This window comes from Phasianus colchicus, chromosome 24, assembly GCF_987193195.1.
Source record: "Phasianus colchicus chromosome 24, bPhaCol1.hap1.1, whole genome shotgun sequence".
Lineage (NCBI taxonomy): Eukaryota > Metazoa > Chordata > Aves > Galliformes > Phasianidae > Phasianus > Phasianus colchicus.
The window spans coordinates 6,519,322-6,542,124 of record NC_143459.1 but is presented as its reverse complement, the minus strand read 5'-3'; the positions used below and the strand labels follow the sequence as shown (position 1 = coordinate 6,542,124).

The 22,803-nt window shown below is 49.8% G+C and overlaps 3 protein-coding genes across 5 annotated transcripts; 1 reads left to right on the top strand and 2 right to left on the bottom strand.

Annotated features, from left to right (window-relative positions):
* Positions 1–139: 139 nt before the first annotated feature.
* ELOA (elongin A) lies at positions 140–13,533 on the bottom strand. Of its 3 annotated transcripts, none has more exons than XM_031594699.2 (11): positions 13,354–13,533; positions 9,562–9,618; positions 8,814–8,932; positions 6,725–7,943; positions 5,302–5,416; positions 4,736–4,888; positions 4,208–4,305; positions 3,911–4,091; positions 3,292–3,403; positions 2,937–3,088; positions 140–2,361 (listed from the first exon to the last, which is right to left on the bottom strand). In XM_031594699.2, the coding sequence occupies exons 1-11, from the start codon at positions 13,423–13,425 to the stop codon at positions 2,300–2,302; spliced, it is 2,340 nt and encodes a 779-aa protein (XP_031450559.2). In that variant the 5' UTR covers positions 13,426–13,533; the 3' UTR covers positions 140–2,299. The 3 variants fall into 3 exon arrangements, with proteins under 3 accessions (XP_031450559.2, XP_031450558.2, XP_031450560.2); XM_031594698.2 differs by having other exon boundaries at positions 4,736–4,891; positions 13,354–13,530; XM_031594700.2 differs by lacking the exons at positions 9,562–9,618; positions 13,354–13,533 and adding an exon at positions 9,198–9,311 and having other exon boundaries at positions 4,736–4,891.
* Positions 13,534–15,707: 2,174 nt separating this feature from the next.
* Positions 15,708–18,436, bottom strand: RPL11 (ribosomal protein L11). Its single transcript, XM_031594726.2, has 6 exons — positions 18,326–18,436; positions 17,834–17,984; positions 17,392–17,498; positions 16,866–16,997; positions 16,370–16,480; positions 15,708–15,781 (listed from the first exon to the last, which is right to left on the bottom strand). The coding sequence occupies exons 1-6, from the start codon at positions 18,329–18,331 to the stop codon at positions 15,752–15,754; spliced, it is 537 nt and encodes a 178-aa protein (XP_031450586.1). The 5' UTR covers positions 18,332–18,436; the 3' UTR covers positions 15,708–15,751.
* Positions 18,437–18,466: 30 nt separating this feature from the next.
* Positions 18,467–22,647, top strand: PPT1 (palmitoyl-protein thioesterase 1). Its single transcript, XM_031594725.2, has 9 exons — positions 18,467–18,624; positions 18,703–18,812; positions 19,490–19,617; positions 19,922–19,992; positions 20,845–20,947; positions 21,041–21,131; positions 21,629–21,727; positions 21,966–22,037; positions 22,374–22,647. The coding sequence occupies exons 1-9, from the start codon at positions 18,501–18,503 to the stop codon at positions 22,494–22,496; spliced, it is 921 nt and encodes a 306-aa protein (XP_031450585.1). The 5' UTR covers positions 18,467–18,500; the 3' UTR covers positions 22,497–22,647.
* Positions 22,648–22,803: the final 156 nt, after the last annotated feature.

Here is a 22,803-nt window from a genome sequence, read left to right as displayed (position 1 = left end):
GCTGCCGCCCAATCGCACCGCGCCCCCTGCAGGCATCGCTCACTCGTCGGCCCCGCCCACTCGCGGCCCACGCCCCGCCCACAAGCCGCATGCTGGGGGCGGGGCCGCGCGTGCTCAGAAAGGAACAGGCGGCCGAGGGTCCAGTGTTTGGGTTTTATTGAGACACGATTGTTCTTCTTTTTCATATAACTTATCTAATTAAAATATTCATCTTAGTTACCACAAAAAAGGAACATAGAAAATTGTATATACACATCGGGGACAAAATTACAAATACATGTCAGAGTCGCCCCCCACCCCCGGCCGCAGCGGGGCAGACAGCACTGCTCGGGGCCATCGCTGTAGCAGAACAGAGGGATTGCACGAGGCCGAGGGCCGGCAGTGGGGGAATCCGACACTCCCCTGCCATGGGGCGTGGGATCCCCCCAGCTGGGAACAGGGGGACAGAGGAGGATGGAGGGGGGAGGGGTCCTAGGGGCCGGATACGATCACAGGGCTGTGCCCCAGGGGGAAGAACCGGGAGCAGAAGGGCGTGTATTGTCATGGAATTAGAAGTACAGCCAAATTAAATACAGCAAACGGCAGGAGCCGGGAGCAATTATCTTACAGCAGGATGCACTGAAATGCTACACAGTAACATTGAAGCACCTCGGACTGTAACAAACATACAGCACAGGAGAGGCTGAAAACACCTTTCCAAGTCCTTCAACACAAGAAAAAACTCAACAGAGGACACTGAGAATGGATTAAAACAGAACAAAAGGAACGAAACCAGAAGCACGCAGTTCCTAAAGCCACCCAGGGAGGACACTCCCCAGCGAGGAGCCCTGGGCAGCAACTCCCAACCAGCAACCCCTACTGTCATCACTTGCACCTTTTTCACCCAAAGGCCTGGCACAACGAACACAGCCCAGAGCCTCTCCCCTTCCTTGACCCCCTGTGCACCACTCCAGCACTGTGCAAGCAGGTTCCACCTGCTTCCAGAGGCTGCGACCTCCGCTCGCTGCCTCCAGCTGAGGTTGTTCCAAGGCAGATGTACCCCACCAGTGCTGTAAGGCTGCACGAGCCACAGCAGTGCTGCAGCGAGCCCTGGAATCACACCTCACACCCTGGCACCTTGCAACGCAGCCACCAGCTGGCATCGTGAGTTTTTCCCTCCAGACACTCAGTACAGCCGGGAGTTCGGCACCCCTGCTATGAAGTATGTGCACATTAAAACCAACACATTCCATTATCCAGTTCTCTCAAACAAGCGGTTCCAGATTCTAAGACTAAAATCCTCACTTTTTCTGAAGATGGGCAGAGAGAACACACGGGGGAAGGACAAGATTTGAGCACCAGCCTTCAACTGGAAACAAACCCTTCCCAGTTCCACACAGAAAACAAGATAAAAATATTCCTTCTTACCATTAAAAGAGGCAAAGCAATGCCTTCAATGATATCTAAAAACTATTTTTAATTCCAGAGGCAGACAAAGTCCACTCCCTTAAGATAAAAAGGAAAAATACTCATTGGTGCACAGTAAAACTTCTCCTCAAACCCTTCATCTTTTTATTCCCAGTAGCCAGCAGAAGACAGCAGCAGCAGAGAAAGAGTCCTCAGTGGCTCCTGGCATCCCTGACCAGCAACATAAGCATCTGTTCGAGATCTACAGTAACAGCAGAGAAGAGGTCAAGAGCTAAGATTTTATTAAGATACATGATTAGAGAGCAAAGCCTCAGGACCTGATCCACTTGCCAATGGACTGTTGAGCAGAAGGGTACCCAGTGCCACCTGTCCCAGAGTCCGGGTGGGACTCTGGGTCCAGGAGGTATCAGGCCACAAGGACAGGATCCTTTGAGAAGCATCTCCCATTCGTATGGATTCCTGCCAGTGCAGCCAGGGCCTGCCCTTGTGCTGGGCTGGGAGGGGGGAGACTACTGGAAGCGACATAAATAGTACCAGTGGGCTTGAGGGGTGAAGAATTAATTAAAACCATTTCATAATTTATTAAGAGGTTAAATAGTAAATAGTCTCTGGATTTTCTACTCTCAGCAGGTGCCAAGACTTCACATTTTCTCACATCTGGAGATCCTGTACATCTTTCTTTAGAGAGAAGACAAGGCCAGAAACAGGAGGTTAGGGAGAAGGGATGAGAATAAAAGATAAAATACTGTGCTGTCATTTTGTGCAGATCAAAGTCTCTCCCAGCAGCTGCAGCCTCCACAGAGTTCAAAGGACTTGGGCTGTTTTGGTACCTTCTCCCCCATCAGTGCCACTCCCCCATGAGAGAGAAAAATCCCAGCTCTGTGCTTCCAACCTATCTCCTAGAGAACCTGTTTTTGAAAGCTTTGATAGTCTTTGCCATCATGGGTGCAATTTCTGCAAAACAGGAGGAAAAAAAGAAAAAACAAAAATCAATGTTAAAGCAGAGGTTACAGAGCAAGAAAGCAGAAAGCGATTCAGAGCTGCAGCCCTGGCCAATGAAGGCCTGCACAAGTGCCCATCTTATTTTCAGGTCATGGACAGAGGAGGGCCGACACTGCTTTCAGCACTGCAAGAATACATATCTTCGGTAAACTCACTGCTTTCTTCTGAAAGGAGCAAACTTTTCTTTATTACAAACAGCTGGCTGGAACAAAGACAGCACAAGCGAAAGGGCAAGTAGGTGAAGCCATCAAACAGTGGAGCACAGCAGCTTTCTTAAATGCTGCCAGGACCTCCAGAGAGCCCAAAGCAAACTCCAGGCCCCACATCCCGACTCTGCACCTCCAGATTTTCCCTATGTTTTTTCTTGTGCAAGAAGTTTGAACTGACTTCACTATCCTCTCCACAGGGAGAGGACACCTCTTGACCCTCCCACACAGCCTGGATTTCTCTTGCAGCAGAAAGACGATTCATCCATGTGCAAAGGAGAAGCTATATGAGACCACAGATGCTCTGCAGCTTGTACTTACTCTTCACTGGTGGCTTCCTAGGGTCATAGGATGAGAAGGTGCTACCTGATGATGGGACAGAATGGGCACTGCTGGTGCTGGGCCCATCATAGGACCGCTCCTCGCTCACGCGAGCATGGCTTTTGCCAGATGTGTAGAGGACTGGTTTTATTCTGAAACAAAGACAGGGCAGGTATTTCAGTAAAGGCATCACGGCAGTTTGATGCAGTTCATCAGACAAATGAGCCACATTTGTTAATACGACCATGTCTTTTATCACACAAAGACAGCACTAACTAGGATCTCTATTCTTCCCCGTAAGAAAAAAGCTATTACAGCCACAAGTTTCACAGCAAATGCTACGAGAAACACTTACTTGGCTCTCTCTGGCACAAGAGCACCTCCAGTTCCAAACTTTTCTTGTCTTCTCCGTACATCCCGAGGGGGCTTCACTGTAGAGTTCACAAAGGCCATTTTGGCCACTCTACCTGTAGGTGGCCAGAGGGAAACAGTGCTTAGATCCAAAAAGAAAGCTTTTGGGTATTTGTCTTATTGCAGCAAGCTCCAGACACCTTTCTGCAGTTCATCTGTTCCAAAGCTCAGTAGACAGCCTACTCTCTTTGGTCCGAACCTCCTGCAGTCACAGGACTGGCTGTTATAAGACTCACTGACTGGGCCGGTAATTCTCTCTATATTCACCAACAAAAGGAAGGATGTTTTACCCCACCCTGATATTCTTCAGTCCTAGCACAAAGAAGTCACAAGCGTTGCCTCAGTAGTTATTCTGTCCGTACAATACTGGTCCACAACACCATGGAAGAGATCTACAGACTGCTAAGCTGTTAAGTGAGTGCTACCACAAAGAACGGAGTTGAGCAACTTTTACATTGCATTGGATTCAAACCAGCCACTCCTAAAGACCTTTCTCACACAGACTTCCCCCAGGCAGCCTTCCCAGACCTGTCTGGCTCCCCAGTCATTCAGCCCTTCATTACCTTTAGGTTTGTTAGCATGAGCTGAGCCTATGTTCCGTGCCAGCATGAGCAGCCGCTGCTCTCGAGCATCATGAAGTCGGAGGTACATCTCCCGCCAGGACTCAAATTCTTCTGGCTTCTCATTCTTGAAGTCTCTAAGACAGTGATTATGCCATAGTTGATCTGTTTCTTCAATTAGGACCTGAAAAAAAGCCACGCGTAAGCAGAGATCATCCCTGACACCTTCATTTCCTTGTCTCTTAGCATATCTATCCATGTCCAGACATCAGCATCCCTCCCCCAGACCCAGGCACTCACATGATTACACTCCTCAATGCGGTACAGCTGCTCTGGGGTGCATTTCTCCAACACTGGCTCCAGCACTGAGAAAGGGACACCACCCACTTCATAGATAGCTAGAAAGAAGCAAGATGCATAGTATTTATCTTCCTCCTTACTTGCCAGAGGTAGGGCTTGAGACTCTGAATAAACAGCAATGCTGCATGCTGCTGCACAATTCATGGGGAAGGAAAAAGGAACTAGGGTGCAATACTTCCAGTGAATCATTAGGCACCAACAGCTCCAAGATAAAAAGTTCCTGTGCAGAGGAATATTTACCACTATTTCCAGTACTTCAATCATTCCTTACAACATGCTGCGCTACTGACTCCTGCAGCACCACAGCTTTCAGGGAGATCTCTCCCCTCTTAGACAGCTTGCCTAGTGACAAGGGGCAGCCAGGTGCTGCTGGGATACACAAAAAGAATTCACCAGGACTTCAGTGGGGACAGAGTTACGTAAATCTACATGGCAATACAACTAACACAGACCAGAAAAACTACTTACAGTCAATGTTGTTACTAAGGACTCTGATACACTGCTCATGCAAAGTCATCATCTTTGGGAGGTAGGCAGTTTTAGAGCCTGAATACACTTGCATCTTCGAATTCAACCGGCGACCTATAAATCCTGCCTCGCTCTCTTCAACTGGTGAGGAAACTGCTGTGGAAAGCAAGACTTGGAGTAAGAAGGGAACGGAGAAACCAAGAGATCACCCTGACAAATGGCATGGGAGACACAAGCCAGAGTTTCCCGAAGAAACCCAAAGAACCAAAGTCCTCTCTAGGAAACTTGCAAAATGCCACCCAATTCAAGAAGGGCAATTCCAGAGCTCAAGCTCAGGAAGGGTCAGCAAAGGATCTTCCTCATTTCAGTTAGAGCACGTGGGTGGGGGAGGGGGGGGAGGGGGATGACACAAAAAACAAACACCTTTTTCTGAAAGGCTCCAGACATCAAGGCAGGACACAAGATCCCAGCGTAAAGAGAGCAGAACCCAGCCTGCATGCATTCCTGCCACCTCCTGCTAACAGTGTCTGTAACCCATTACAAACCCCTTTTCCTGCCCAGCATACCTTTCCTTTTTGTCTGGGAGCAGGTAATGGACTCAATGGAGGGAAGAGGGCGGTAGTTGGCCTGGATTGGGGGCAGTGGGATATCTGGTAAGGTTGGCACCACATCTATCAGCATCTGGAAGAAAAGGATGTACATGCAACTAAGCTGAGAATGTTACATCCTACCAGTGTACAAACAGCACTGAATTGCTTTTTGTTTGGTATTGCCAATAAGCCACAATGGTGATCAGTTTGCACCAGGAAATAGGAGGAAGCTACACTTCTCCCACACTGCCATGACTATCTAAGCTGCCAAATACACAGAAACCAAAATTCAGGATCCAAATTACTCAGCACCCCCTAATAAGAGACATCTATGTCTTTAGCCCATTAAGCTCAGCACTAAAGGGCCCTGGTGAGAACCCAGATCAGATCAGATTAACAATGCAAAGAACTGAAGGAAAAAAACAGCACAGAAGGGAGACAGAAACATCTTCCTGACCTCAAACACTCCCTAATATGTGATGTCTCATTTTGTCTTTCCACATTCCTGCAAAAGATTCAGCTGTGATGGAAGAGAGGGGAACATCAAACCGGGGGAAAATCTTGAACTGCTATATGAAACACTTATTAGAATGAATGGCAAGGTAGGATTGTAAAATGCTGTTAGGATTATAAGAGCACTCGTTGAGGAAAAAAGTGTTTCAAAGTCAAGTAAAAAGAAAGTAGCAATGGTTTTTACACACTACTCCCTATTTACATAGGCAACTGGCATCTGTGAGGCAATGAATATATACAGAAACGTTACTTTTTTTTCAAGCTTTCACAAAGGAAGTTCAGGCTTCTAGAATAAGCTGCACTGTAACACCAATTCTCCCATTTCTCCCCAACTCCTGGGGCCCAACACATCCAGTTAATAAAACCACAGTATTGACAAAGAAAAAAAAAAAAGTTATCTTTAGAGAGCAGAAATGCACAAAAGACTTGGGAACCTCTCTAGGAGGCAGAGATGCCATTGCATATTAGGCAAAGTTCTAAATTTATTCATAACTCGAAACACTGTTAAAGAAGTGTTTCACACTTGTGTTTTCTTATGAGTATTTGCCTGAAAGTAGTCTCTCTTACTTCCCCTGTTTCTGAAAAAGTTGAATTCTGGTTATTGCATTTCCTTTTCCCTCCCTCTCCACTCACAGCTCCAGCAGAGTTCCACCCCAGCAGCACACACAGACGCCTGTGGGGCTGCCCTGCAGCAGGTGGGTGAGACACAGCATGTCCCAGCAGGAGCCTGGGGTCACCGACTGCACTGATGAGACACCTCAAGCACAGCCTGATGCAGGACAGCCCAGCACATACCAAGGGAAAACCAATAAGCCCCAGATAGCAGAGGATTAAGGGCAGCTGATCCCAACTTCTTTGAAGGATCTGAAAGCGAGCAAAACCTTACCCTGTTTGGTTTAGGAGGCTCTGCTTGTTTCTTCTCTGCTTTTTTCTCATTTGTCCGCTTATGACTTGGGCTCTTGTGACTCGAGCTGGAGCTCTTGGTACTGGCTTTGGATCCATTCTGTTTGCTGTGCCCTTTATCTTTCTCCCCAGCTGACACAGAGGGTTTGGCCACTTTCTTTTTCTTTTTCTGGGGCTGGTCATAGCTGAGGTATGACTCAAAAGACATAGTAGGCTGTTCAAACTCATCCTCCACTTCCCCGTCCCCAAAACTCGAGGATAAGTCAGTAGACTTTTTGTCCAACTCAGAGGCTTTGTGCTTCCCCTCAGACGTTTTTAAGCTCCCAGAAGTCCCCTTTTCCTTAATCCTATTTGAGGAGTCATTCTCACCTTTCTGTTTCTCCCGCTCTGTGTTAGAAGTCTCCAGGCTTGGCTTGGACTTCCCCAGTTTGCTTTTTTCAGAGTTCTGATGTTTTCTCTTCTTAGTGTGGTTGTCCACAGACTCTTCCAAGCGTGGCTGCACGTGCAGTTTCTCTTTTCTGGAAGAGCTATTTTCTCGGTTTTTCTCCTTCTTAGTGCCATCTGATATCCTGTGCTTTTCCTTGCTGCCACCTACCACAGGGCTTTCTCGGAGATGCTCTTTAAAAGAGGTCTTGTGCAATTTTTCTGGGCTGAAGGCAGAGGTTTTGTTCTCCCCTCGGCCATCAAGTCGCTGCTTCTCCTTGTGAGAAGACTTGTGCTCTTTGCTTCCACTCGCATTCCCTTTGTCATGGAGATCACCAGGGTTCCTCTCCCAGCTTTCCCCCAGCTTCTCCTGAAAGCCATGGCCCTTACTGACTTTACTGGGATGAAACACTGTTGGTTCTTCCTGCTCATCAGAGGCATAAGGGTCTGTGTACGTATCCTGAGGGCTCTCACTTGGCTCAGGTGACACAGCTTGTCCATAGTCTGAGTACTCCTGATCTGAAGAGAGCACTGGGGAAGATCTGTCCCATCTCTTATCCTCTTGGCTGCTACAGCCATAAGCCTCATGAGATTTCTCAGGCCCTAAATACCTTTTGGATTTCTTTTCTCTATGATCTGGGCTGTAGAGCTGGCTGCAGGAAGGCTGGAAAGGCTCTGAGTAGTCCTGGTCATGTTCCTCATCCTCCTGGGGAGAAGGTGCTTGTCTTTTCCTTGAGCTGCTCCTCTCATAGTCACAGTCTTCAGAATCAAGATTATTTCTAAAAGGACAAGAAAACAAACTACTTAGACTGAAACTTCCCAGTACGAATGGAGTTACTCCCCATGGGCAATATGGATGGGAATCTCTTACAGAGGACTAAAATTGCATTTGGAAGTTTTGTGGCAAGAATACCAAAACTCTCCCTAGCACAGCAATATTCAAGGATTTAGGAACCACATTTCTGATGTAGGAATTAAGCACTTTTATAAGGACTAACAACTTCACAGTTCACTGGGCAAGTGGAGGCAAAGGTGTACAGAGATGTCTCTGTCACACACCCCTGGCTACACAGTGTGTAAGGAAACAGGAGCTCCCAGTTCACCCATTAAAGCATGCAGGAACACCACTGCCATCAAGGTTATCACGAGTAACTGAATCTTCATCATCCAGATCTAAATCCCAATCTTGCTGGAATCAACACAGCTCTGTTACTGCTACATAGTGCTAGCATTAGCTTCAGTTTCTGTGGCATTTGTACACACAGAAGTCTTCTTTCAAAGCAAGCCACTTCCTTTACTTGGCCTAAAACTTCCTCTCTTTGGCATCATAAGTGGGAAGTGAACTGATTACATCTCTTGTTTTATTAGAAGCCCTTGGCAGCTACTGCTAATCTTTTAATCAAACTGCAGTTTCTTGGAGGTTGGTCCCTGCCTTCACTCTGAACTGCAGCCGTCAGCAACTCAACACTGTGGTGAGGACAGGGAGGAAGTTTGTTCCAAAACAAGGCAGAAGCCCCACAGAACACACTGTGTTACAAGTTTTTCCAGAGCCTTCATTTGTTTCCATGATCAAAGTAGTTTGTAATCTGCACTGCAAAAATTAAAAAAAAAAAAGAGCAAGTTTTCCATAACTGAGCAGGTTTACTCACCTATCTGCCTCCTGGGAAACCGGCACCAGCTTCTTCCACCTGGCAACAAGGTTCTTGGCAAAGTCTCCCACCAGCTCATGCTTCCGTAAGCTGTTCACCGTCTTTCCAACACCTGTCTCCTTCAGAAGAAAGAAAAGATAAAAACTAATCTCAGCAAAGCAGTCAGCACTCACACCTCCACTGAGCTTCCTGCAAAGTTAGCCTGCTACCTATCAGTTCTAGGTCAAAGTGAGCTTCCTTAATCTAACAGCAAATCACACGTAGCACACTGTGTTTTCAGCAGACATTGTATAGCTTACTACAGTACTGTAAATTAGTGAAGACATAACTCTGCTTTCAGTCAAAAATTACTTAATTGGTTTAATAAACTAAGTTATTATTTACCATAACTACTCGAAGACAGAAGTTGGTCATAATAGTTTCAAAGATTTGCAGCTCCTCTAATGCGATGCTGCTTCGGTCACCATTTAGGAACTGTTCTGACTCGCAAATCCTGACCAAGCATTAATCTTTGGAAGAGCTGAGCACCACCACCTGTCCTGCACTGCTTCATACTGAAGCGGAGGAAGGGCTGAGATACTGTCTGTAACTGGGAATTCTAGAATCTCATCCCAGCCATGTCTATGACTTCACATTGGAGCAGGTGGTTTAGACAGCATATCCTGCTCAGAAAGCAGCATTTTTCTAGCAGACAGATTGTGTAGCTTGACAGACAGGATGAAAGCACAAGAGATTTCACAGCTCTTACCACAAGAATGTCAACTGTGATGGGCAGCTCAGACAGCCTCTTCAGACTCTTCAGCAGCTGCAGAGGCAAGGAGGACAGCATTCAGATTTGTCAGACTGAAATGTGTACTATGATTAGAAAGGGAAGCTCTGCACAAAGCTTGTTAGAAAGATCCAGGTGGCAGACAGCTGTTATCTTGCTCCACATTAAGCCCCTCAGAAGCCAAACTTGAGGGCCAGCTGCAAAGAAGTTACTGCCACTTGGCCTATGAGGGCCACCTGAAAAATCTTAAACTTACTCAAATACAAATTCTTTCTTTACAGAGAATTGCAACTTAACTTTGGCTTACAGTGTTGGTAGCAGAGCCATTACACAGCCCTGGGGCACAAGAAGCTGAAGGAAAGACTTAGAAACTTGTGACTCTCAGAAGTGGCCCTGAGAAGTGCATCCTTTTGCAAGAGACAGACAAATTAAATAAAGGAGATAACTTCATGAGGTTCTGCAAACCAGACACCGAAGAAGAAAGCCTTTCAGATGTTCCTGAGGATGCACAGAATCCTCATCTCTCCTGTAGATCCTCCCCAGGCCAGTTTGCAGACAGCCTCTCTCCTCTCAGACACCACTTAAAAAGCCAACCAATCCCTCCAGGACTGCTGCCTCCAGCCCCACTCTCTTCGTTCCTTTCCCCAAACCCACTCACTGACTGTGGGGCTGGGCTGTGTGGGCATAAATGGAGCAGTATTGGTGCTTGGGCATCACCTCACTGAGATGTACAGAGGCTTTTTAGCAACAGCGCAGACCTATTAGCACCACCACTTCTTGTATTATCTCCCACAGCTATACCCAGAGCAAACTTGTCAGCATTCCCATTATTGTGGCACCTCTACAACTCGGCCTTGTTCATATGCCGTACAAAGGGCTGCCCCGAGCCAGAAAATCTCCTTAAAGCATTGTACTCGTGCTGAAATCAGTACTGTCAACCTAAGCAGCTCCCATCACCCTGCTTACACCACACAAGGACCCAGAGCTTTAGGAAGCTTCACTCTTTTTGAAGGAAATAAATTCTTTTTACATATTTGAAGAACCAACAGAGAAAAGAGCCCACCTCGCTTAAGCAGAATGACAGTATGGATCCTATTCACCACAAACCACAGCCCCACTGGTCATATGTAGGACTTCATTATTATAGTGAAGGATTAGGTTTTCCTCCTTGTTCTGGAAGAATTACACATTTCAATACCAGCATCATGGCATTTTTCAGCACTCAAGTTAGGATGCCAAGGAGGATGCAGCAGTTCCAGATCTGCTCTTGTAGTATCTAAGCAGCAATTCCAGCCCTGTGCCTGCAGCCATGGGCTCAGAGGCCCTGGTGCAGGTAACACACCCCTTCACCTTCCTCAAGGACCAGAAAAGCAGAAACCCATTGAGCCAGAAATCCCATTTGTCCCTTCAGCACTCCAGGGCCACCAGTACTTCACCAGCACTGTTACTAAACAGACCCACTTGTAGGTGGGGACACTGAACCATCAGAGGCTCTGTGGCCACAGAGCTCAGTGCCGCAATGCTGATGGTGAGGACAGAGCCCTCCCAGCCAGGATCCTTCCGGTCCCAGCAACACAGGAGTTTAGACTGATGCACAAAGTGCTTGCTGGAAGGGAGGGGGCATGAAATCCAAATGCCAGGTCCTGCACTTTGGCCACAACAACTCTGGGAACGCTACAGGCTTGGGGCAGAATGGCTGAATGACTGTGTAGAGGAAATGGACCTGGGGGTATTAATTGATGCTCAGCTGAACATGAGCCAGCAGTGTGTGTGCTCGGGTGGCCAAGAAGGCCAATGGCATCCTAGCCTGCATCAGAAACAGCATTGCCAGCAGAAACAAGGAAGTCATTGTGCCCCTGTACTCAGGTGAGGCTGCACCTCAAGTGCTGTGTCCCGTTTTAGGCCCCTCACTGCAAGAAAGGCACTGAGACCCTGGAGCAGGTTCAAAGAAGGGCACCAAAGATGGTGAGGGATCTGGAGCACAGGCCTTATGAGGAGCGGCTGAAGGAGCTGGGATTGTTCAGTCTGGAGAAGAGGAGGCTCAGGAGAGACCTTATTGCTCTCTATAACTACCTGAAGGGAGGTTGTAGTGAGCTGGGGTTTGGCTTCTTCTCTTGTGTAACTAGTGATAGAACCAGAGGGAATGGCTTCAAGCTGCGCCAGGGAAGATTTAGGCTGGATGTTAGGAAATACTACTTTTCTGAAAGAGCTGTCAGGCACTGGCATGGGCTGCACAGGGAGGTGGTGGAGTCACCTGCCCTGGAGGTGTTCAAGGAACGTTTGGATTTTTTGTTGAGGGACATGGTTTAGTGAGAACTATTGGTGATAACTGGATGGCTGGACTGGATGATCTTGTAGGTCTTTTCCAACCTTGGTGTTTCTGTGATGAAAGGAGAGGAAGGATGGAGCTTGTGCTGGGTAGAAAAGAGTAGAACAGGGTGATATTAAAACAAAGCACCTTTCTAAGCTGATCACCTTGTTAGAGAGTTTGCTTCATATTAATAAAAATGTCAGTATGAGAGTACGTGCCAAGGGAAAACTCCTCCTATTATCCTCAAGGCTACCCTGGTTATATTCTAGCTTCACTCCACTGCAGTATTTCCAAAAGCACTTTTATTACTGGGGTTGTAATGAGTGCAGCTCTGTGGCTCTGTCTTTCTGACACAGTAAAGCTGCGCCTGCCACTGAAGTGCAGTGGAAATAGCTACAGCAGAAGCCTCTGTGAGATGAGAAATGCAAACATTTCCCTGGATGCTGTTGAAAAGGTACCAGGAAGCAGCAAGTATAGGTTACAGGTCATTTCTCCTGAGGATCTGGAAAGGTTTAACAATACAACTGCAGCCAGTAGCAGCTTGCTAATGCTTAACATCTCTCCTCCCCTTGCACTGGAGCACCACAGAAAGGAATGAGTTCACACTGCAGTGCTACAGGAGACAGCAGCCCGCAGAGTGCTGACTGATGCCTCGCAGGGCCCAAGCAGCAAACAGACAGCTCTCACTGCACAATTACAGCGGGGTGAGGAACCAGGAGCTGACACTGCTCGCACAGCCAGCTCACAATCCAGGCACACGGAGCTCAGCCTCCCCAGCTCCATCTCAGTACACAGAGCCCCGGCAGTTCCACTCCGCTCTGGTGTTGGCTGAGATGGAGAGAGAGAGAGAGGAAGGGGGGTGAGAAAGGAACTGGGCGCCTCAAACTGAGCCAGACGAGTGGCAGAGCTCCCCGCGCCCAGCCCAGAGAGTTGGGCACCCCGTGGGTGCGTGCCCAGGATAAACCCGGATCAGCATAGAGCTGCTGCCGAACGAAAGGAACCGTGACCCGAGCACCTCCAAGAACACTCCTAACAGATGCTGCCCTGTAAAATGCCACGTCCCAAGGAAGGGGACAGCAGCACGTGCTGGAGCACGCCAGCCCCCGAGCACCGCCCCGGATCCCAATTCCCGACGAAGAAAGCGGCTCAGGGGCCCGGCGCACGGCGGCTGTCAGCGGCCCCGAGCAGCGCCGGGACGGGCCAAGTCCTCGGGCACTGCCACCGCGCCACGGGCCGGGCTCCGCACCGAGCAGCGGCGGCACGGCCGGGACGGCCCCGTGCGGAGCAGCGCCGAGCCGCCCCGGACAGCCCAACAGGGCGCGGCCCGAGCGACAGCCGGGACCCCCGAGCTCCGTCGCCCCGAGCAGGCCCTGACCCCGCACCTCCTGCCCCTCGCGGCTGTGCCGGCCCCGTCCCTCCCCCAGCACCCCGGCGAACCGCGGCCGTGCCACCGCCGTCACCTTCTTGGGATCCGCGCTGCCCGCGAGCCGAGCCTGCAGCCGGCCCACAACTTCCAGCACCGACTCCGCCATTTTTATTGCTGGACAGGCCGCGGCGGCGGAAGCGGCTTCACCTCTCGCTCGCCACACGGCGCTTCCCGGCCGCCGCCGCCATCTTGGTTGCGGGCAGGAAGCGGAAGCTGCGCGATGCTACCCCGTCGGCGGCGGCCATGGCAGGTGAGGGCAGAGCCCAATGGGTGCCATCTTGAGGCCTGGCGTGGCGCTGGAGGGTGCGCCATCTTGAGTGCTGGCAGAGCGCTCCTGAGGGGCAGCGGAGCTCTCAAGAGCCGCGGTCAGCTCGGAGCTTGCGTCGGCTCGGGCCGGGGGCAGGGTCCCAACGCTGAACCACAGCTGCTGGGAGCGCCAGAGGTGCAGGAGGCCGCGGCCAAAGGCTACAGCTGCCCGGGGAGCCCCTCGGCCGCTCCACTCGCTCACGTGCAGCGCGGCCCTGTGCCCCCGGAGCCTGCTAAGCCCCAGGGCGCAGCTGGGCCCCGGGCTGCTCTCTAAAGCCGCCGTCTTGGCAGCGGCCAGGCAGACCCTCGGCTACAGCCTGGTGCCGAAGCCGCGGTCCCTGAACGCAGCCCTTCCCGTGCTGCTGCGATGCGGCAGGCTGGCTGTCCTCAGAGCCTGCTGGAAGCGTAGAGCTGACGACAGCAGAGCGGGGGGCGGTTGGGGAACGGGGTGTTGTGTGGGGAAGGGCGAGGACAAAGACGCTCCACCCGCAGAGCCCTGTGCTGTCAGAGCTTCTCTTGGACTGACCGCTCAGAACTGCGCAGTAAGAGCAGGCCCAGAGTTTGTGTGAACGACACAGAATGTGGCATGGGGAGACACTGCAGTGTTTTTTTAATGTTGGGTTTTAATTGTTGGCAGCAGAACGGCAGCTGGAGTTGCAGTGCCCAGGTGGTTTTCCAGCTTGGCGTTTGCTGTGACTTGTACCCTCCTCACACACGGGCTGAGATCATTGGCAGCTAAAGGAGATTAGATTAGATACTAAATAAGCCTGATGCAATTTCCTACATGCACAGCATCACCCGGTATAGCTGCTTCTTTGCTGTTAGATCAATAACATGCTACTGCCTTTTAAGAGTAATCTGAACAACTAGAAAGCCCATCTTCCCTACACTGCCTGTGTTCTCTCTAATTTTTTCATGCCACTCCAGCTCCCTAGATTAGTACATCAGGCAGGATTAACCTGTGAAAAACACCCCTTGCAAGCCACTGCAGTAGTATTTCAACCAGAAGCAGCAATTATATCCCATTTTAAATTAACCGCACGTGGCAGTCAAAGGTGGCTCTGCTTTCCTACAACCAGACACTGGAATAACACAAATGTGCTTTCCATCAGCCTGTCAAAGGTGCCCGAAGTGTTTGGCAGTATCTCATGGAAACGGGATGAGCTGAAGCCCAAAACCTCTCATGGCTGCATAGCATGAAGCATTAGATCCAATTAGATAACTTCTGTCTTACCACAGAGCAGTTTTCTCCCTTGACAAAGGCATTGGTGCCAGGACAGAAGTGCCAGTGCAATGCTGACTTAGAAAAACTCTTCTGGGACAAGATGGGTTACATCTCAAGTTCCTGGTGCTGCTGACAAAGTTCACCCTTCCCTTTACTGAAAGGAGACATAATAAGCGAACCAAGTGGTTAGTCCTGGGATCAAACCAGGGCAGGCATGAGCTACAGGCTTGTTCCAGGGAGCCGGTTCACTAGTACAACACACCACAATGTGGGTGTGCGGAGGATGGAGAAAGCCAGCTGCATTTCTGGGCCTTCCAGAAGGAATTAAGGCTTGCAGAGATCAGTTTGCCATACTGCAATGCTGGGCTCCACAGCACACCTGTAGGACCTACTGAGTACTACTATCCCCAAGACACCTGCTACAGGAGGTACCCAAAGTGCTTTGAAATGGAGTAGCTCTGTGAAGCACTGCAATACTAGGGATAGTTCAAGTGGCTGGGACTTTTCTCCTGAATCTGAACAGCTTCTTTGAAAAGCCAGTAGATCCCTCGGCTGTCAGCAGTCTGGAGATTGGGTCTAGTTTCTGGAACAGAGACAGCAAGGCCTGGGCTGACTCTTTCTCCCCAGGTATGACTCACACTTCAATAGCTGGCTGCACCTGGCCAGCAGGCAGCACCAAAAGACACACTTCAGCCTGAGCACCTGCAATGGACTTTTCTTCACTGCTGGAGAGTGCAGTGCCAAGGTTGCACTGGCATCTGCTGAGTGCTGTCCTTGTCTTTCTGCTCCCTTTTCATTGCAGAGTTCCAGCAGCTGTGCAAGTCAAGAGGAACTCCCATAAAATTCACTACAGAAGCTGGGGTTAAAAAAGTTTTATTTGCTTTTTGGTAACAGGAACTGCTTATTTGCCAGGAAGGATGATGCCATCATACTGTGAGAAAACCAGAAAGAACTAAGTGAGAAAACAGTCAGGTAAAGGTACAGTGCTGCTGTGGAAAAACTGATGACCACATTCATTCCAAGCCAGACTGGCAATAATGTCATTAAACACCGCTATTTCTTTTAGCTGAGCTAATTGCCTTTCCACCTTATGCCACATGGCTTATTTCCAAGGTGGGAGGCAAGGGGTTAGGGTCCCATTATTTGACCCCAAAAGTGGGGTACACCAGTTACCAGAGCTAAGAAAACACCAGAGAAAAAGCCACCCAGGAGGAGCAGGCTGGAGTTTCCCCAGCGCAAGAGATGACCAGTGCAGTTTATACAAAAGCTGATACTTCTAGGTAGCCTATATGAGCTGCTGCTCCAGCTCACCACAAAGTCAGCACCCACACTCAAATAGTTTATACTGCTCCAGAAAAAGCCATAGTGTTTTGAGCAGAAATCTCTTTCTGCCCAGTTCAGTGTTATGTTCAGTGACTTGTTCCATTCCTCCCATAAGGAATATCAAACCAGTGATGTATTTTGCTGACACTTGCTAGGAATCTTGCAGGATAAAAAAAAAAATGAAGTTGGACTTTACCTTTTGCTGAAACCAGCGCATGGCTTCTTCCTTTCCAATTCTGTGCTTGGCTCCAATGTTGCCAGTCCTGCGCTTCTTGTCAGCAATGCTGAAACCAGGTCTGCCCAGCACCTGCCAGGAGAGGAGACCAATAGCACTACCTGATTCTGGTCTTTACTTAAAATAAACCTTTTCTTAAGAAGGAATAACCTAGAACACTGGACAACCAACCCATCTTTGAGTCTTCATCCCTGAAGTCCTTCACACTTCTGCCTCCTCCTTCCCAGCAGACTGACCCAAGTCCAGTGGTTTCTCTCAATGTTACCCCAGGAATACCACTAACAGCAACTATGTTTCTGAAGATGCTTTAAGATGCACCTTAAATCAGGGGTATTAGAGCAACCCTATGAGCTTGACTTGGATTCTGATGACATCTTTCCACCTTTCAACAGTTGCCAGGCTCCTTCTACAGCTTTCACACAAACCCACTGAGTGCAAGGAAGCAGGGAATACTCACCACATAAAAGTCCAAGCCATAGATGCCGATGCTGGGATCGTACTTGATCCCTAAATCAATGTGCTCCTGGATTCCAAAGCCAAAGTTTCCAGTGTCTGAGAAGTTGTTTTTTCTCAGCTCGTATTCTCGCACCTGAAACACGTATTGTCAGTCATTATTTCATTATCAACCACAAAGGGGAGTCCTACATGTTCTACTAACTGCTGCCAGACCCACTTTTTTACATGTTGGTAAGCTTTTAGCAATAAGATTTCAATCCCACAGCCTCCTTGAGAATAACAAAGATAAAAAACCCAAAAGACAGTAGCAGCTGTACCAACCAGCTCTTAAACAAGCACACACCAAATAAAGGAACAGTGCAATCACAGCTCATGTATCAGGAATGCTAACCCAACCCTCCACATCCACAACTGTAACTAGATCAGATGCAATGTTTCAAAGCTTTTCATCATCTTTCCAGCTGGTAACAGTTCAAGTTCTGTTTATTTTTCCACAAACAAAGGATTCAGACAAGCCCCATTCTTACCTTCAACCCCTTCTCCAGAATCTCTTCTGCTTTGGCCCCACGAACTGTGCAATGAACAGCAATCTTCTCATTTCTCCTGATTCCAAAGGATCTTACAGTGTATCGAGCTGTAGGCAATAAGAGTGACACTCAAGGGGCCATTCAAACAACTTCCACTCCAGGGACTCAGAGCTTGCTCAAGACCAGAGAAGTTACTTGAAATAAAAAGACCCAAGACAATCTCACATTCCCAGCCTGGGGACAAGGGCATAAATACAGTACCAGAGACTGAAAGACTGCCAGCACTGAGCATTTAAGGCCCACAACACACACACCGAGGCCTTTAAGTGTGTATCTGCAGATTTCTCTGCTCTGCTGAGGAACCTCTTCCCACAGCCACACCACCACCGATGCGCTCAGGAAGACCGGACAGCAGCCTGCAGCGCCGGCAAGGCCACCTCACCTTTGGAGAAGACGGGAGTCTGCCCCGTGAGCTGCTCCAGGACCTTAGCCGCTCGGGTGAGCCTGTCCCCGCTCTCCCCGACGCAGATGTTAAGACAGAGCTTGCGGATGCGGAGCTCTCGCATGGGGTTCTCTTTTTCACCCTGGTCTTGCTGCGGAGAAACGCCGGGAGGGATGAGCGCGGACCGCAGGGGAACGGCGCACGACTCGGCGGCCAGACGACGCTGCACCGGGCGGGCAGCACCGCGCGCACCCCGCCAGAGCCCAGCGCCGCCGTCCCAACCCGGCACCGCGCAGGTCGCGGCCTGTCACGGCAGCCACAGCCTCAGGGCGGCCCGCCGTCTCCCCGCCGTCCCTACCAGCCCTACAGCCGCCCGCCAACCTCCCCCTTTCCCTCCCGCACGGGCCGCCGCCCAGCCGAGCCCCCCGCAGGGCGGATGGCGGCGGATAGAGGCGAGACGGCCCGGCCCGGCCCGCTGGCGGCCCCACTCACCGCCATGATGGGGGCGGGGAAAAGAGCGCCGCTACGCCGCGCGGGGCCTTATGGGGCGGCTCGGGAGGGCGCGGCGCGGGTGTGGTCGCCCCCTGGCGGTCGGAGGGGGGCTCTGCATCGCGAGCTGTTGCCTCCCCGACTCCGCGTGCCGCGCGCGGGTCATGTGACAGCCAAGATGGCGGCGCTTGGGGCGGCGGTGCTGGCGCTGCTGTGTCTGGGTGTGGGTCCGGGTCTGGGTCCAGGTCTGGGTCCGGGCCGCGCTATGGCCGCCGTCCCACTGGTCATCTGGCACGGCATGGGTGAGCTGCGGGCGAGGTGAGGGAGGCGGCCGCAGCCTGACGCTGCCCCGCGCCGCTTACTACCCTCTCCTCCTTCAGGAGACAGCTGCTGCAATCCGCTGAGTATGGGCTACGTCCGGGACATGGTGCAGCGCAGGATCCCGGGCATCTACGTTCTGTCCCTGCGCATCGGCAGCTCCCTGGTGCAGGTACTGACTGTGGGACTGTCTCGGCGGGTTTGCTCCCGGGGAGGTAAACAGGTGTGACGGGTGGAGACGGGAGAAGTCTGAGTAACGCCTGCTGGGAAAGCCAGTCCGCGTGTAAATGGGATTCGTGTGCAGAGCCTCAGATCAGCACTCTTACGCCGGGTAATACAGAGATGTGATAAAATACCGTTCTCCTGTGGTAGGGTGAGAGGTGGTGGCCTCACATTGCGCCGGGGAGGGTCAGGTTGGATGCCCGGAACAATTTTTGGTGGGGGAGGAATCACCGTTCCTGAACTGTGGAGATGTGGCACTTGGGGACGTGGTTCAGTGGATGTGCCCCACTGAATGTCTGCAAACTGTCCTTCATAGTAACAATAGTGCAATGTGTGTTATTTTCTGGGGTCTGAAAAGGATGATAAAGGCTGATTTATACATAGAACATACAAAATCTGAAGGGACTGAAATCGTGGAAGAGTAGAGACGTACTACAGCTCTGCAGGCAGAATAGGAGAAAAGATGTGATGATGGGAAGCCTCAAAGCTTCAGTTTCACTTCTGTTCTCTTGTGAAGGTTAAGGTCCTCTTTCACAAACAGAGCTGTTAGACTCGTCTGCTTGCAGAGATTAAAATAAGCCATTTTGAAGGTACAAGTTGCACTTTCTAACATGACCAGTCTGTCAGGATGTGGAGAACAGCTTCTTCATGAATGTCAATGACCAAGTGAGAGAAGTGTGCAGCCAACTCGCAAAGGACCCTCGCCTGAAAGGAGGATACAATGCAATGGGCTTCTCCCAAGGAGGCCAGTTCCTGTAAGTTTACATTCCTGTTCTGGTTTTATTGTTTTTCTTGTGGGTTTTAGATTCTGATTTTAAACTTCTGAACTACTAAGCAGGTTTAAACAGACAAATCCTTCACAAAGGTAGGAGCACTCCAAAGGAGACAAGAATCTAGAAGGAGGGGCTGGCAGGCTGTAACTGTTGTACTCTCCTCTACCAGAAGGCACACGTAAGCCATGTGCCTGGGCCCAGGCAGCGCCTGGCTGAGCACTGTGAGCACAGCAACAACCATGGCCTGGCCACACCAGGCACTAATTCTGCTCCTTTCCCTGTGCAGGAGGGCGGTGGCCCAGAGGTGCCCTTCTCCTCCCATGTTCACTTTGATCTCCATTGGGGGGCAGCACCAAGGTAATGTCCTCTTAAGCTATCACAACTCCTAACCATGGGTGAAGGGCATGGGGGCTTTTGTTAGTGGGAGAAATTAATTATTTGGCCCTCTTCCTAAAAATTGACTGTATTCTACTAAATGAAGTGTCCCTTTGTTACTTAAATCCGGTGGTCTGCTTTGGTTAGCTGAGTCTTTATCTTCTGGCTTGGTCTTGCTTGACTGGCAGCGAAAAGGGACATCCACAAGCAGATGACTTCTTGTCTCAGCAGAATTCTTATATACTTCGAAAGCATCTGAGATTAGTTGTTTCTAAAGAACAAATTTCTGACTGTTTGGCAAAGCCTTTGTGAAACTAAACCTTTTGGGTCACAGGGGTATTTTTCAATCGGTATCTGCAAGACTAAAGCACCAAAGGAGGTGCTTTTTGCAGTATATTATGGAGGCAGTAGGAAATGTAATTTAGGAGCTGTACAGTTAAGAGTATCTGGCAGTGAATTTCAAATAGTCTCCTCTGGGAAGTTCCATGGCTCGAGTCTATTTCTTTGTAGTGTAAGGGGAAGAATTGTAGGAAATCATCCCCAGAACTGCAGGGATCGCAGCAGGTGAGCTGGAGGGCATTCAGTTTGTCTGCTGTCTGCGTGCCCCCATTCTCCACAGCAATATCCTGAGTTCAAGAGCATCATCCATTATTCTTTTGTGCAATAGTGCCCAGGGGCAGGAGGGCTGTCTAATGAGATTGCAGGATTAAAGGCTTCCCGATTCCCTTGGTAATTCCTGCCCCTTTTCTTTAAGAGGTGGTTCTTTACCAGCTGGAGGGATTAAGGGATTTCTGTCTGGCTTGCTGAGCTGTAACATGTGTCTTCATACCTCAGGAGTGTATGGCTTTCCACGCTGTCCTGGTGAGAGCTCCCAAATCTGTGACTGGATCCGAAAAATGCTAGATCTGGGTGCCTACACACAAGCTGTTCAAGAGCAGTGAGTACATTCCAGAGGCTACAGAGACAGGGGCTGGGCCCAGGTGAGCAGCTCTGGGTTTCCAGTCTTATCTTTGATTTCTCCCTTCTCCAGCTTGGTACAAGCACAGTATTGGCATGATCCTTTGAAGGAGGAGGACTACAGGAAAAAGAGCATCTTTTTGGCTGACATAAATCAGGAGAGGGTAAGGACTTAACTGATGAATAAATGCTAGCAGGAGAACAGAAGCTTTAGTAGTGAGTTTAGAACATGAACTCCTTTGCTGGAACTCAAAAGGAGCATTTTTTTGCCCTGCAGCCCAGGAATGTACAAAGTGTTTTCACTGATAGATACATGAATGAGATTTATCCATGCCAGAGCAGTTCTTGTATTGTTGTGCATTTCTGGAGTTGTCTGTGGAAAGCTCTACCAAAGGCTCAGTCTGCCCCTGACCTTCCAAGTGGACAACTCCTCTGAGGGCAGGGGAGGACTGTCCCTTTTTTACGGCCTGGAGATAAGGCTGAATTCCACGAGCACAGCAAAGGGAGATTGAGCTTGGAAATTCACATTCCTGCATCCAAGGCTAGTGCAATGCAGGATTTCATTTGTTGGTACAGAGTGAGTTGGAGCAGGCAGTTTCCTAGCCACTGTCTCTCAGTGGGTTTTTACTGACTTGGAACTTTCTGTCTTGCTTTCACTCAGAGCATCAATGAGACATACAAGAAAAACCTGATGGCTTTGAAAAAGTTTGTGATGGTGAAATTTCTCAATGATACTATGGTCGATCCTCCGATCTCTGAGGTGAGGCAGTCAGGGCAGATGTTGTTTCTGGTTGGCATTTTGGTTCTTTCTTGCTTGTTTCTGGTTTGTTTTTTGGTGGGCAGAACTTTCTGAGGAACAAATAGGCCTGATGCTGCACTGTCTGCAGCAGTGCATTTCTGGCAGGAGTTGGTGAATAAGCCTCTTTGCCTGCTGGGAGTCCTGCAGCAACTGTTTTTTTTGTTTGTTTGTTTGTTTGTTTGTTGTTTAATTCTGACAGTGGTTTGGGTTTTACAAAAGCGGCCAAGCCAAGGACACCATTCCTTTGAAGGAGACCTTGCTGTACAAAGAGGTACGTTCTTCTGGGGATTGTCTGCAACTTTCACTCTGAAGAATATAGTGTCCTCAGGACCTTCAGGAGCTCTAACCCCCACAGCCTAGCTCTGCTCACCATCTCCGCTGTTCTGGGGGCATGGCCTTTTCTTACCAGGACCTGTTTCCCTCCGTGCCCTTTCCTGGCAGTAGGAGTTAGTGGTGATTTCACCCCTGGCTCAAGATCTCTTTCCACATATGTTTAAACTTTGCTCCTTTCTCAACCTTTGTTCTGAATTATCCCTCATCCCAAAGTGGCTTTCTCCCCCCACCGAGATTCCCCCAGGAAGCTATGGTCATGCTTCTCTTCCTTTAGGATCACCTGGGGCTACAGCAGATGGACAAAGCAGGAAAGCTGGTGTTCATGGGGGTGGAAGGGGATCACCTGCACTTCACAGAAGAGTGGTTTTACACCCATATCCTCCCATTCCTCCAGTGAAGCTAAGGGGAGGCACTTCACAGGAGCACTCAGGAGGGTTTCACTGTAGTGAATGCAGCTGCTACTGCGCAACAGTATTTTGTGTATGTCCATGGGGGATGTGGGGAAGAGTGGGATTGGGGGGGTTCATCTCAGCAATGGCACCTGCTATACACTGCAGCAAGAGACTGGAAATCACATGGATGTAATTAGTTCCAAGATGGGTGGGGGGTAAGCCTTGCACTAACTTTGAAGCACTCCATCCCACACCACCTCTATGTCTACTCCTGGTCTCAGAGCTGTGGCTGTGCTGGTTACTTGGTGATGG